Source organism: Stegastes partitus, unplaced genomic scaffold (genome assembly GCF_000690725.1).
Source record: "Stegastes partitus isolate 25-593 unplaced genomic scaffold, Stegastes_partitus-1.0.2 Scaffold34, whole genome shotgun sequence".
Lineage (NCBI taxonomy): Eukaryota > Metazoa > Chordata > Actinopteri > Pomacentridae > Stegastes > Stegastes partitus.
Window position 1 is genome coordinate 385,426 of NW_007577765.1, and position 15,754 is coordinate 401,179.

At 40.4% G+C, this 15,754-nt stretch overlaps 1 protein-coding gene across 1 annotated transcript; it reads right to left on the reverse strand.

Annotated features, from left to right (window-relative positions):
• Positions 1 to 1,627: 1,627 nt before the first annotated feature.
• On the reverse strand, positions 1,628 to 15,695 carry laptm4b (lysosomal protein transmembrane 4 beta). Its single transcript, XM_008300958.1, has 7 exons — positions 15,420 to 15,695; positions 13,985 to 14,102; positions 11,076 to 11,149; positions 10,865 to 10,987; positions 10,366 to 10,464; positions 8,352 to 8,447; positions 1,628 to 3,858 (listed from the first exon to the last, which is right to left on the reverse strand). Exons 1-7 carry the CDS (start codon positions 15,510 to 15,512, stop codon positions 3,784 to 3,786), a joined length of 678 nt encoding a protein of 225 aa, XP_008299180.1. The 5' UTR covers positions 15,513 to 15,695; the 3' UTR covers positions 1,628 to 3,783.
• Between the last annotated feature and the right edge of the window lie 59 nt (positions 15,696 to 15,754).

Sequence of the window (15,754 nt, forward strand, 5' to 3'; positions counted from 1 at the left end):
CTTTTGCTGGTTTCCTACCAGAGTCCAAAACATGCATGGTGGAGCGCCTGGTGGCTCTAAATTGGTCGTAAGTTGAGTCTGAGTGTGCTTGGTTGTTGCTTTTCGGATTTTCAGATTTTATTGATTTAAAGCTCTTGAGGCCCCAAGCTGTACAACAGAAATATTGACTGTATATGAGCCACAGCTTTGCAGTTTTAGATCCTTCTGACTGATCCAAAGTCGAGGCCTAAATCTAAGGGTGACCTTGTGTTTGCCATCAGGCCCTTTCACCTTCAGAAGAACCGTTCTTAAGGAGATCAGGCAGCAGAATCAGTCTTATTTTAAATCACATCATCTCTTTTACTCTGCTGTGGCATTTTTGGTGCTTTTGTTATTTGTATTTGTATCAATTGCTGTTTGTTTTCTCTATCTACTCATTTATACTGAAATTCTGTGTTTTGCATTTTGTATCTTTTACCATATTTCACTTTATTTCTCCAATTGTAGCATCTCTGGAGTGGCTTCTTTTTTGGCTTGTCTGTCAAAGCACTTTGCAAAAACTCTGTTTTTTAAAACTTGCTATATGAATAAGTTATTACAGAGTGGATGTAGCACATGGATCATTTGAGAGGAAAGACTATTATATGGGACTGCAAGGTGGCTCGCCGGTTCACGTCCCGGTGAGGACACTCAGGATCTTTCTTCGTGGAGTTTGCATGTTCTCCCTGTGCAGCGGGTTCTCCGGCTTCCTCCCACAAGTCCAAAAAAACATGTTGAGGTTAATTGGTGATTCTAAATTGTCTGTAGGTGTGAATGTGAGTGTGCTTGGTTGTCTGTCTCTGATAGACTGGTGACCTGTCCAGGGTGTCTCCTGCCTTCACCCTAAGTCAGCTGGGATAGACTCCAGCCCCCCAAGACCCTAGTGAGGATTAAGCGGTGTGTAGATGATGAATGGATGGACTATTATATGAAAGAAAATGGGAAAAAATGGCTTCATTATGTAAAAAGAAAAGGGCTACAGTCACTGGTATTTATCAAACAAATGCAACTTGCATCTGGCATGATGGATAGTCCCTATGAACCATTCAAGAAAACAGAAACAGTATATTTATTTCATGTATTTATACTTAAGAATTATTATATAAACATTTCCACTGCAAATTGAAACCCAAGAGTCCAAACACATGTATGTCTGAAAAAGAGAGCTACTGGAAGTCGGAATGGAAAATGTAATAGCATAATATAACCCTGTAAAAAAGGTCTATACGCTTCAATAAATGGTACATTCTGTTACTTAGATCTAATATATCTCTATATACTCAGATCAATAATGGAGACGAATGTTAAATAGTGAATTATGTCTCTTCAGGGTGTTTTTTATGCTGTCATGAGCAAAGTAAGCAGTCAACACAATGGCTGAGCTTTTCCAAATGACGCTGCAGTGTAATAGGGAGTCTTTAAAACATGTTTTTAGGGGTTACATCAACCACCAGAGAGGAACCTTAAGGGCAGTTATTTTTGCATTTTCCTGATTTTGTCAACAAGAGTGGCTTATTCAAAGAGTTCGTAAGTGAACTGCCAACTCAAGATGACAATAAAAAAACAAAACAAAACAATGATGAATAAATAAATCCAGCAGACACACGGGTTCGTTTATCTTTTTATTATTTGGAATTGAAGACATGAGCTCATGCAGATCCAACAAGAGGAGAGAGAACAGTCTTGAAGTGACAACAAAACATGATTCATCAGCCATCCTCCACTGGTCCAGAACAACAAAAACAAAACCGCAAGACTCAGCTAAAAGTCTTCAACCACATGAAACTCTGTCAGCTCTGCAGCTTTCCAGAACGATCGCACGATGCACATGTTGATTCACGCCATGTTTTAGAAGCTTCTATCATCCACGCGAGGGTAGCTGATCATACTAGAACCACTTAGCTACTTCATGACAAGGAAAAAAAACGATGAACACAACACAAATACAGCAGGTTTCAGTGAGCTCACACTGACATTAAAGTGCAATTTCATTTTCAGCTTTGTTGGATTTGCAAAAGCAGTGGTCATAATTCACACAGGGGGAGGGACAATGATGGAGGGGCCAAACAAATGGCTACATTATCACCTACAGCATTAGTATCAAATGGGATAAGACTACTTCCTGGTACACGTATTCCCAAGTCTAATGGATTGGTGAATGCACTGTTGCATAGTCTGAATGACAAGATGTTTTAATGGTTTTCTGTTGATGGCAAATTCTACTGGGGAATTACTAGAAAAAATAGGATTAGGTTTATATATTATTTTTCCTCCATATTTGTTTCTCACAATGCTCCACTGATTGCCTACAACAGTTTGAGGCAAAAACAAAAAAAACAAGCACTGCTTAACTAGCTTCATGTAATGATTTTTGTGCTACTAGTCGATGCTCCATCCACTGTATATTTCATAAAAGGTCACCAGCACAGGATATATCGCTTAATGATATCACTGCATGTGCAAAAAGAAATGTTACTACATATAAAGGACGCAGGAGTCACATCATAATGTCACACACACACACACACACACGGTCTCTGCATGTACAGCAGCATGTCACGCAGTCTTTATAGGAAAATGCCCTCAGTCCAGCTAAGTTAGCTCAACTTAAAAGATCAGATTGTACACCATGATCCACGTAAAAAACAAAACAAAAAAACAATAAAGACACAGTCGATGCTGTTGCAGCTGCAACTCAAAGGGAACACGACAGAAGTCAACATTTTCACACACGGTTTATGCGTTGCCTTTCTGGGTGTGGATCTGTCGTCAAATTGTGTCTGTGATAAGTGCTTCACCGGATGATCACATGAACGCTTTAGATCTCGAAAACGACAAAGTGGACAGGAAGGCAAACTGGAATACTGTGACTGAAGTCAAGGTTTGTTCACTGGCAGTCGATGGGTTACAGGTTTACAGACGGTGGAACGTGGATACAAAAGGAAGACGTAGTTGTTATTGGTCAAGGAACCTGTTTTTTTGTGTTTTTTTTCCAATGTGCTTCCCAGCAGGACCAGCTCCATCAGCACACAGACGATGATATTTTATCACAACAGGACAGCCTTTTCACTATTCACGTCTTTTTTCCTCTCAGTTTTCACTGTTATACAAAAAAGTCATACAAAAATACCCCGACATTACATTCAATGAAGGAAATTTGTCAATTTCTGAAAAAAGTGCTCTTGTATAACTGATAATGTATGTCGCTTTCCTTCTCGCTCTCTCTGTTGCTAGATCCCTCTTCAGGTAGTTTGTTTTTAGACAAAGACCACAAGGGAGATTTCACAGTATTGGGGGTTAACAGTTGGTGGCCAAACCGGGTGAACTTTTCCCTCAAAGAAAAGTGCATGTTAAGGTGGGTCAGAGCGTTCGGGGCGTGCAAGAGTTTAGATGCTTCCAGGGAACAGCAGCTGCCCAGAGGGAGGGTTGGTTGGTTGGTTGGTTGGTTGGAGGTTGGGGGGAGGGAGGAGGGTTGAAAGTTGCTGTGATGCTGCCCTTGAAGGAGAACAGAGGAGACGAGAGGGAGGACAATACGTCACAACAGCCGAAGGGTGGCGGAGAGAGGGGCAGAGTTAATGGCAATATTGGCTCAGGGTAATCTAATCTAACGTTGGCAGGAATCCAAGCTGATACCAGCATCTAAGACATTGTTTCGTCTTGTTTTTCAACACGTTGCGGCCGGCGTTGGGGTCCTACTGTTGGAGGGAGACGTGGTAGGCGCTGGAGGGTTGTTTGGGGTATATAATCCAGCAGCAAGGGCGTCTCTCATGCCTCCATATACTGGGGTGGGGGCTCCTTGGGCGGGATGGCGATGGCTTCCTCGTATGGTGGCAGCGGAACCTGAAATGGAAGCAAAAGTCGTCTCAGTACGGATCGTAGCCAGAATACGTCCTCTGTTCTGGTAAACTGTGTGGATTTCTGAAGCACTAAATGCTCCTCAATCAGTACTGGTTTTGGCCTGAACTGGTGATACATACAGAACTATAAAACTAACTAACATTTGAAGCTACTTGTTGTCTTTTTATGACCTAATTAGTTCCATAATTCCTGTAGTCTATAATCCATAAAAAAAAATACATGAAATTCCCAACAGAGATATGAGATAATCTACTGTACAAGCCAAGGTATACCTAAAATAATTGCTTCTACCATTTCTTATACGACCATACAAACCAATGATATAAAAGCAAAGGTTCAAACTACAAAATGTTAACTATGAAGACAAACATGAATTGAAAGACTAATTTAATATGTTTAATATTTAAAAAAAGTGAAGGACTGATTAATTACTACATGAATCACTGCATATTGCATATTCTGTTGAACAAATCAATCTATTTTGAGCATTTAGGAGCTGGTTCAATTCATTAAGTAGGCTAACAGTTCAACGTCGGGGCGGCTCATGTGGTAGAGGGAGTCGGTCAATGATCGGAAGGTCGGCGGTTCGATTCCGCCCTGTAACCTCTGTCATGGTTGTTGTGTCCTTGGGCAAGACACTTCACCCGCCTGGTGTGAATGCGTATGAATGGATTGTTTGAGGTGGTGGTAGGAGGGGCAGAATGGCAGCCACGCTTCTGTCAGTCTGCCCTGGGGCAGCTATGGCCACAACCATAACTACCACTGGAATGAATGTGTGTGAATGAATGAATAATTGACAGTGTAAAGCGACTTTGAGTGTCTAGAAAAGCGCTGTATAAATCTCATCAGTTATTATGATTAACTTCGTCTGTTTTACACTCAGGTTACATGATAACACCTGAGTCAGTCCCGTTACAGAGGAAGCCTCTGAGACGCAACTGAAAGCTCTTAAAACCAATTAGTGAAAAGCTCTTCTTAACACTATTTTGCTACACATAGTATTTTCAAAAACCAATAATGAATTTACGTGTACACATAATTAGTAGCTTTGTGTTTCAACTTTAATGCTCCGAGTAAAACTACATAACTTCTGACAGAAAAACACTTTTCATAGAAATGAAAGCCAAATTAAAAAATCTATAAACTGCAGCATTAATCAGTTAAATACACTCAACAGTTTTTCTCATACATGCACTTGGAATGCCGAGCAACTGACTTAGAACGTTTTCTGACTTCACTGACTTCTCCACTTATGCCGCTGTTACACAAGGTTCGGTTGGCATTATTATTCTGTAACAGTCTCGGAGGCTCCTGTTAAGCAACGACTACACAGTCTTACCATAAGCCGTGCCCGAAATAATTGCCATATTCAGTCGTTCTTCTACTCCTTATATAATAAAACACGCTGCAGTTCACTGAATAGACAATCATGGGTTTGCATCACCACTGCTGTGAGCTGCAACGTCACAAAACGGCTGTTTTCGCTTCGATAAAACACAAAGCGGCGGAAGAAGAAACTGCCACAAAGTTGTGTGTTGTGCAGAAATATCCCATGCAGAAAACACCGTGCACTGTAATTTATAGTAAACACAGCTCGCTGTGCTGTCATGTTTAATGCCCTTCATCCCATCCCTATTTAAGGTACGACTGGCTGCAAGGATAACGCTCTCACACGTCCCTCCGCTTTACAGGCCAGAGCCATAAGAGGTCTCTCTCTATAAATGGTGTTATAAAACCAGCTCCACTGCTAATTCAGAGCGAGAGAGAGGAAGCGAGGGAGAGAGGGAGAGAATATGCTCGGAGGGGATGGAATTGTGAAACAGCCAGGGAGGCCCGGCGAACACATCACGGGGAGGATTTGAAATGAAGCAGACAAGCAGGCAATTATGTAACATGTCCAGAAGAAGAGAGGAGGACGGACAGGGATATATAAAGGGAGGTGGAGGGAGAGAGAGAGAGAGAGAGGGAGAGATGACCCTTGTGCATTTTAATGGCATTTATATAAAAGCACGGCAGATAAGCAGCTGGGTACTTGATGTTCGAGGCAATAAAAAGCCATTTAGACACACTGTCGGCTTTCCAATAGTAAAAATAGATGGAGCGCTCTATTCAACTGTGTGCGCAGAAAGGGAACGCATGGATAAAACCATCTATCCAGTGCGATGTGAGAGCAGTTTGACCCGTTTATGTTCCAGATATTTGTTGCATTTAGGTAAGAGTTGTTCCCTCATACCTCTCTCATTAAAATTCACACGGCTTGTGCTCCGGCTTCACTTTGACCCAGTTGCTTTGGCTGTTTACTCCATTTGTTTGGTTCTAAAATTTCAGGGTTTTTAGTCTTTTTTGTTTCCTAATTACTTTTAATTGATACTTAATTTTGTAGTTGTCCAAGTTTTGACACATCCTTTGTGACAAGTCAATTACAAAGGTGTCAAGTTCGCATAAGCTACTATTAATGATGCCTGTAATATAACTATATCTTTGGATCGTTTGTATTTTCAGAGACGTGCTTACAGAAGCCAATTCAAGCTCATTAACCAAACTCCAAAGGCAATAAAAAGATAATCAGATGAGTGAGAAGACGCTAAACAAAACTGAAAAGAAATGTACATCTTCATAGCTTGCTGCACACATTAATTCATTATGTGGTCCCCGTTTTCACCATGCAACGTTTAATCATTAAAAAGCTAGTATAAAGTTTTATATTTCGTTTTGAACTCTGTGTTGTTTACCGATGCATTCAGTTATATTTCAGACTCATTTAACACCTTTTACTTTTTGCTTTTTACCTATTTTTGGACTTTATATTAACCTGCTAAACCACACAAAATCACAAAGTTTTGCTCTCTATTGTTTACATGTGATAATTCATATATTTCTAAATCAAATGTTTTGTGTTTCATGACAAAGTTGTTTCTCTCAAAATTTGTTTAAGGAAAAAAAAAATACAGCTTGTTTCCTCCATCATATCTACAGTGGACAAAACGGCTGGCACATGTCCAGTGTGTGCTGAGAGGCCATATGATACACACTGTGACATCAGGCGCTGCTGGATTAGCTCCTGGGCGCACAGCCTGTTTCATAAGGTGAAAAACGTCAGCGCTGCGAGGCAGGGCCGTGACAGCACCAAGGACAAAGTGACAGACAGATGAAGTGCCGCTTATTGCGACGACAGCGGGTGTGAGACAGATTAATGTCTTATGTATCAGCATGGAGGATTACAAACAGACAGACAAATGGAAACAGTGACTATGCTAAAGCCTCTCAGAAAACACCCGAAGACAACTCTAAGGGGGCCAAGTGGGATGGACAACATGCGGCTTTGCTCAGCCAGCCAACTACGACTCAGGATAACCTACAGCACTTCACTGACAACTGAGCGCCACTGCGCTGGAAGAGTTAAACCACTCGACAGCAGATTGTGGACCCTTTATTTATTGCATACACTACTCTACTAGCATCTACAATATAAACTATTTAGATAAGCATTAAGGAGTGCTATTAAGTATGATTCAGTCACTAATCACTGTATAGTTTACAATATAAAATGCTGTATAAAGTGATATGTGTAGGATTTTAACACAATTAATGCAGTTTTTGCAGAATATAACTTGGACTATGTTGTTGTTTCTGATTTGTGGTTAAAAAACTACACATAGCAACTTCACCTATTGTATAAACAGGAAATCTGACACGTCTAAACTGTCTAACCTCTGAAGTTAATGAGATTTTAATATCAGAACCTCATTAACCTGAACCTCTTGAAAATGTAAAAGTGATGCAAATAACGTGATTACTCCAGTTTCATAAGATTTTTTTTTTATATTGAAACTTGTCATTATTATAAGATAAGACAGACAATACATTTTATGAGACTGGATGTTTTTCTTTTCGGTTTTTTGAAACAGTAAACAAAATATAATCAAACTGCCAATGAAATAATAGGATTATTTTATATATGAATGCAGAAAAAATTCCAATTTATGAAACTTTTTTTCCTTTTTTTTGAGAAAAGATATCTCACAGTGAACAGAACACTTTGGTTTGAAGTTAAGGTCAATGAGGTTCTTGAATACTTCCTTTTCCAAGTTGAAGATCTATTTCTATCGTCTATTAATTATCTATTGTTTCCTAAAATCCTTACCTTGCACATTTAGAGGTATCAACTCATTGAGCTGCAATACACGCAAAAGTAAATATCATCTAAATTTTAGTACTGCTAAAAAAAAAAAAACTCAATTTTTGAGAGTAGCATTTGATACACTATTTATAATAATGTGCCGAGCGTAGAGATGAAAGTGACTTTTCAAAGCCTTTATCTGAATTATGTCAGCTAATATAATGAACTGAGTGCTCCTAAGCTGAAAGAGTACAAATCGATGCGGTGCAAATGTAATTATGTTATGATCTAACAGCGGAGGGACAGCCGGCGTGTCCTCGAGGTGATGCGCTGGAGGGTGGACGTGAGGACTCACCGTGGTGTCGTTTGTGGTGACATAAACCAGGACCTCCGTGGTGCCCCTGCCGCTCACATATCTGTAGCAGTTCCACACGCAGCCAATCAGGTAGGCCTGTCCCCAGGAGGTGAAAACAAAGAACACGCGATGACCTTTAGCGACACTTTTCATTATTACAGTAGCTGCTTGCTGTGATCGCATCCATTCGTCAAGGTTAGAGAGGGTGACAGCAGAGATGCATCATATCACCGCTCGACGAGGCTGTGATACACCCGCTATTTTTGTGAGCAATTCAATTAAGTCAGTTCTACGTGTGAACATTTCTCCAACAATGTGGCTTTTCTGCTTCTTCCGCCGCCATTTTACCAACTTATCAGGCATCGCTTGCCTCAGTGAGCCTATGCCTGCACTGGGGTTTAGGTTTGTCTGACTTGGCAAAAGAAAAGGAGGCTCATTGTGTGAGTGTGTGTGAGTAGCCTGCTGAGTTGGTACCTCTGCCAGCGCTAAGAGCAACCAACCAGGAAGCCAAGCAAGAGCACCAGCCAATCACTTTACCATCTGCTGAGTTGACCTGCTCGCTGTGCAACACAAGTGTGAGGGCAGCTTAACCTGCACACATCATTCTGCACACGTTTGAAATGCTGTCAATACAGTTGGCTTTACTCCTTAGCCATTTTAACTTGCTATGCTGATCCAATTCTCTTCTTCTGTGCACTATTTAATCATTTTCTGACTGAAAAAGAGTCTGCATGTGCACTCTTTTTTTCACCAGCTTATACTCTCAATATAACCTCGAAAAAGGTGCAAATGTGACTTTTGTTTGCTCTGTATTTGATTTTAAAAAACTAGTTTGTGAAGAAAATATGTATTGAGTAGTTATGTGCTGGGCTGGCTTTACGCATCACTACAAATCTGAATTTGATCATTCTGCCCTTTTACTTTCCACATCTCTCTCCCTCTCCCTTTCTTTAGTCACTGAACCATTTATCCATTTATATTTCCGTCGCTGCTGCATCTTCAACTCCGTCTCTTCTACCCTCTCTTCTTTCTCCGTCTTCCTGTCTGTGTCATTTACGCCAAGTGCAGTCAAGTGGAGGATGTTGGCTTTGGCAGGAACTTTAGCAGGTGTTCACTCTGCCCTGAGAGCTGAATGTGTCCTTGAGGTTTTACATCTGGCCCTTCTCCAGGGAGCTCAGCTATCATCAGTATAGACAACACTAGTCAACATGTACTGTATGTGCAGCATCAATAAATATAGGGTCGCATTGATTGTTCCTGCCAAATGTCACAAATGTATTTGCGATCTTTAACGCAGGCAGTCCAGCTTTTCCACATACAAAAAGCTCACTGTGTCAGACAGAACATTTATAACTCTTCTGACTGCGAGTCCAGCAGTGTGTCTTCCAGTGGCTGCTTCCTGTCATAAAACCCCGGCTCTGGCTTTGGATATCTGCCGAGAACATTTCTAATCTCAGCTTAGAGGAGAAACAACTTGATTTGATTGTACAGATGACTGCAACTTCATGCCCTATCTTGTCCAAGAGCCCCGGAGCAGAGCTGCGCCTGGAGAATCATCCATGCATTAAGGGAGAATTAGTTTGACGGGAGTTGGTTTCCTGTTGTCCCTGACCTGCTGCTCTCTGACTGTGTGATAATCTCATGAACAACATTGGTAATGGGAAATGTTCACACTGGTAGATTCATTATACATGCCATATGGTTCATACTGCTCTGAGATGTGCACAGCGGGAGGCTTAATTGCCTTAATCACATTGCAATATGATGAGCAACTCTACAAAAAAAAAAAAAAGGCTGTTTTCCACGATGAGCAAATGTTCAGTGGGTATGTAATCTGTAGCAATGTGTTGCATGTATGGAATATATTTGATTTTACAAGTATTTTTCATGCATCTGCACAGTTTTATTTGTCAGTCAGATGAATGTTCAGCAACCAAAAAGAATACTAAAAAGCTAGCAAGGCCAAAGCTCGGCCAACTGTGAGACTCAGCACATGTAGAGAGATTCTGATTACCTTGAAGGAGAGGATGCAGCCAATGAAGAGGAGGACTGCAAACACTAGGCACATGTTGTTGGTGGACATGATGTCCTCTTTGTAAGGGAATGTCCCCGGCTGGAAGGGAGGCAGACAGGAAGATAAATAAATGTCAAATGGGAAACAAAAATCAATGAGAAATGTGAGACAGAAAGAACTAAAATGGCCTGTTTCAAATCAGCCTCTGACAGAATTTGACCTTTCAGTCCTCTGCAACCCAGGAGTCTAAACTAGACACCTAATCTACATAACTAAGACCTGTGCTCATGTGTAGGTGGCCCGCTTTCCCTGAATGCCTCTTCTTTAACAGTGTTACTCAACAAATGCTTTGGTGAATCACTAAACCCAGAATCTGTCATGTTAAGCAGTTACACAAACTTAGTTTAAAAGCACTGAGCTATTCCTTGACTTTTAAAGATTTAGTAACAACATTAAATCACTTAAGTAGGTGTTTTAGTTGGAATGAAATAGTCCTCACCAGCTGCTGGAGGTAGTCCTGGACCGTGTTGGGATAAACCACCACACTAATGGCTACCAGCGTGTTAAGGGCAAAGTCGAAGATTTGGTAGCAGAAGAATGGAATGATCCAAGCAGCATGTTGCTATATGGGAGAGATTCAGATTAGATGAAGGAACTCAGTTTCTTAAGTCCACATGTGTGTTTGAGTGTAATCTGTTGTGTCAGTTTACCTTGTAAGCACCATATGTTGCCATGCCACATATAAGAATCATGAGTAGGGATATTGCAGTGGCTATGCAGATATCTGCAGAAAGAAAACACAAACACATAATAATGTGAGAACAGATAATCTGGTTTACCGGTGACGAACGGAAGCAAATGCGAACTTTCCCAGAAACGGTAAAATCCACTGATGTAATCTCAGTGTCTTTCAGTGATTGGTGCAAGTCTGACTTTATTTATAATAGCGCATTCTCATAAACAGAGCTTATTAAGATGCTGTATCGGCAAAAGGTAAAAAAAAAGAAAAAGAAAAGAAAAGTCGTAAAAGCATAAAGTGATTAATTATCCAACTGAAGACATCAAAGCAAATTGTGTTTTTTCCTGACAGTCAGGTTTGGGTGATATCACTCTATTAAGGTATTCAGAAATCCTAACACTATGGTCTTCAGCATTATCAAAAACATTTACTCCTTTGTGTATTAGAGGTACTATATTAAGATTTTTTTCTTTCCGGAGCTTGGATTTGAAAATGTTGGGGTCGACTTATATTTGCGGTCTAAACATACAGTTTTCCAATGGACCACTGTAGTTGTGGTTAGTCCTCTACATAGAGAGCTGCATTATGGGTTATTTTTAGCCTTAATGTTGCTAAGCTAGCCAGTGTTTTCATTTCCGTTTATAGTGAGTCTTTCTGAGTCAGTCAGTCATTTGTTGCGTTTTACCTGCAGGGAGTCTTTTAAGACTTGCGTAAAGTGTTTTGCTACCGTGCAGGAAACGTCTTTCCTCTTTAATGTCAGTCATGTGTGAAAATGACTTCTCCTTTTGTAATTCATATTATTTTCTTTTACAGATACTCTCACTTATGGTACATGGTGGTATAATGTTGGGAATGTATTGAGCCTACTAACATTACGTAGGAACTGATTATCGTTTAATACAGCTGAATTCCTGCTCATCTTCCGGTTAACTCAGTTGAAATAACAAGGACATTTATTACAAGGCGTAAATGCAATTACCCCTGGATCCGATAACAGCATCTAGGTATCCGTATACAGATCACATGTTAATGCCCAGCCCTAATGGGGAAATGGATTCTTACAAAACAACGCACCTTGGGTAACCTCGCTATTTTTAGCACTCAGTCTTCCTCGGATAAAACATGATGAGCATGTAGGTAATTGTTATGCAAGAGCTGCTAAATCGGACTAAATGCAACACCCCTCTCATATTCACATTATAGCTGCGAGAACTCACTGATGAGACACTTGTCACTGTCAGTATAGCTCTCGAAATAGTAAATAATATCATCCACTGACATCAAACTAACACAGGGGATCTGCAGGTACGAAAAACAACAACGAAACAACCACGGATCAGTAAGTACAAAAGGTGTCAGCACCAAAAAACCATAATTAATTAACTATAATTTCCATGACTTCACAAAACACAAACTAATAAAAATGGAATGCAACTACTGTGTATCATGTTGTCATCCATATGATACTGTGTGAAGACCGAGGAAATGATGATACCCTTCAAGGCATCTTAATTCCTTGCTAGACAGACACACAAGTCCATGCATACTATATATAAACAACACATACAAATACACTACTACCCCCCATCACATCATCAGCAAACATGACATTTTTATGCATATGATCAGTGACATTGGTGCTACTGACAAGCGCCTATTGCAAAACCATGACACCAGCTCATCCCCATCCTTTTTCCCGGCGTTTCACAATCTTTGACCGATGGCGCACAAGCATAAAACGCTACGAGAGGGGGGAGGGAGTCAGTCAACATGGCCGTTTTAATCCGAGGGAGAATTAGAGCAGTCATTTTTAATCAGAGTAGCCAGTGACAGTGTCTGTGGCCTTCCAGAAGCGACTGTGATGATGATAGCTGCTGGAGGGGAGGCGCTGAAAATACACATGCACTCTGATTTGTTCTCTACGGTGCCTGGCTTACTCAGCTGTGTCGGTGCTGAGAGCAGCATTCTCAGAAAAGAAGTGGTGGGCAGAAAGTATAGGTGATTTTACAGCCGCGGACACACGTGGAGCTAAAGGGACATGACATTGATTTTAATGAGCACACTCTCGGACAAAACCTTGAGTTCCATTCAAGTAATGTTGTTACTGAGCTATAAAACCGAACGTTTCCTGGGAGTTGGGCTGCTCATAGTCATTCTCTACCGAAGTTAACAGCACACAGATACTTCAACTTATTCGTCTGCTCAAGCTAAACGAATTAAATGTGTAATTAAATATGTGTAAAACTGTAATACTGATGCAGAGGACATGAGGTTAAAACATTACAGCATATGCTTCTGGCACTATTGTGTAGCTTTTCTTTTCAATCTGTCAGCTGAATCGGTTACGTAAAGAGATGAATGGAGTAAAGAAAAATCCAATGTCACACTTTTTTTGAAGCATCACATAATGTAGATATTCCTGCTTTTATGTGACACTCAGGGTCTCTGGTTTTATGCACGAGTACATTAATAAAATATTATAATATTCTTCTTTGTGGATTGTTGAGATTGGGCTATTAGTGTTAAAAAAAAGAAATATGAATAAAAAACACAAACCTCATAACAGAGCAAACTCTCACAGACAATCTGATAAATCTTAAATGAATGGGTTGCAGCTATTTCATTATTTTCATTATTGATTAATCTGCTGATTATTTAGCCATCAGCTGTGTTGTCTGTAAAATCTCCAAATATAATGAAAAATGCCGACGTCGTCACATGCCCAAAGACAATCAGTTCCCGACAGTACAAAACAGAACAAACAACACATTCTCACACAGAAAGAACTGGAACATAAAAAGATTTGACTCGCGTCCTTGAGGTAATTTAATACAAACTATCAGACGTGTATCAGTGGGAGGGAGGATTAGCAGCACTCACTTGCATCGTCCATGACATCTATGTCGGTTCCCAGCTCGGAGCTGGTAAGGTGGTAGCGGTACTGAATTGGGTCATTGAGAGCCGACAACAAGATGAGTAGGACCACTGCATTGATGAGCTGCGGGGAGCAGAAAATCAATATTTATTTCAAAGTGCACAGCTTGCACGAATCTTCAGACAGTGTGACAACTCTGACGATTAGAACAGCAGCTTTAAGTGAAGATGCAATATACGCTATTTAGATCTACTTACTGTGCAATATAGACAATCTGTACAATATCAATACTCTCAATATTTCCTATTCAATGCCATTGATATGTGCTATAATGTTATTTTTAGAGCTATCTTTGCTGCTGTAACACTGCAAATGTCCCCACTGTGGGATTAATAAATGGGCTATCTTATCAGGCTTTTGCTTGGAGCAGCATTAAAGTCATACAAATGCAAAAACAACTCCATATGAAGTAAAGCATTGTTAGTTATTCTTTAAGATATGACACCGTGTGGATGGATGTAGCTGACAAATGTGAAATAAGGCATCATGATTTGGAACTTATATACAAGTCTATAGAGTACTTTTCACATGAAGAGTTTACAAAAGCGTGATAATACTGTCCTCAAGTTCATTCAGTCAGCACCTAAGATGCAGAAAATATATTTTTGCTTCATTTTCTGTTCATTCTCATTGACTAAACGTCTCCGCTTTAGTGTAATGTGTAATTTAATCAAAGTGCCAGTGATTAACTACTGACCAGGATCAATACAGCACTTGTTCCAAGCAGCATGATGAAGACAAACGACCTCCAGACTCTTATGTCACCTGTTTTCCGGTTTGTATGAAAACATCTTATGCAGGTATTTGTTGCTTTTTCTGGCCTGGACTCTACTTAATGATCAGTAGTAGGAGCAAAAAAAGCGAGAGGGACTTATTAAAGGTCAGGGATTTTCTAGGCTTACCGAACTATGTTTAAAACTTTAGGTTATCCCGCGTGTGTATAAACAGAAGCAAACTATATTTAACCCACCGCAGATGTAGGACGAAGCGAGCAGTCGGTGGTGTTATCAAAAAAAAAAGTGCAACCTGAACGTTAGCCGAGGAGGAGGAGGAGGAGGACCACCGCACGGCGAAAATGGGTGAAAAAATTAGTGTTAAACGGTTGTATTTGATTAAAACGTGTTTATATGGACAAAAGAATAAGCCTCTAATTTAAAAATGGGGGTTAATTCGCTAGCAAAGGTGGTTTAAACGTGTTAAATCGAGGGCATCCCGAAAAATAGCAAATCAAGTGAAAAACAAATGAAAAGCAGCAGCAGCAGTTAGCTAGCTAACTCAGCGCTCATTAGCGGGATATTTATCACACATGAAGCCATTTTTGTACACATTTATGCTTAATATTAGTTTTTTAAAAAACAATAATTAAAAAAAAAGACTTACCATATACCATATTCCCAGAATAATGGTGCCCGTCCGTACATGGCAGCAAAGGCAGCAGCTCGTCGAGTACCACCGGTCCCACGGCGAAATCATCTTTCTTGTTTGTTTGTTTGTTTTGTTGTTTTGTTTACCACACCAGCAATGTCAGGCTGATTTCATGAATGCTGCCGAAATAAATGGATGATTCGCGGCTACGACGTCCGAGAAAAAAGATGGTTGTAGTTCGGCGTCCTCGGTGCTCAGGAGCGCCACATCCAGCGTCTGTTCCTCAGCGACGTTCTCCTGCAAGTGGAGTCCTGAAAACAGAGCCGCTAATCTGGCTCATCCGGAGTCAT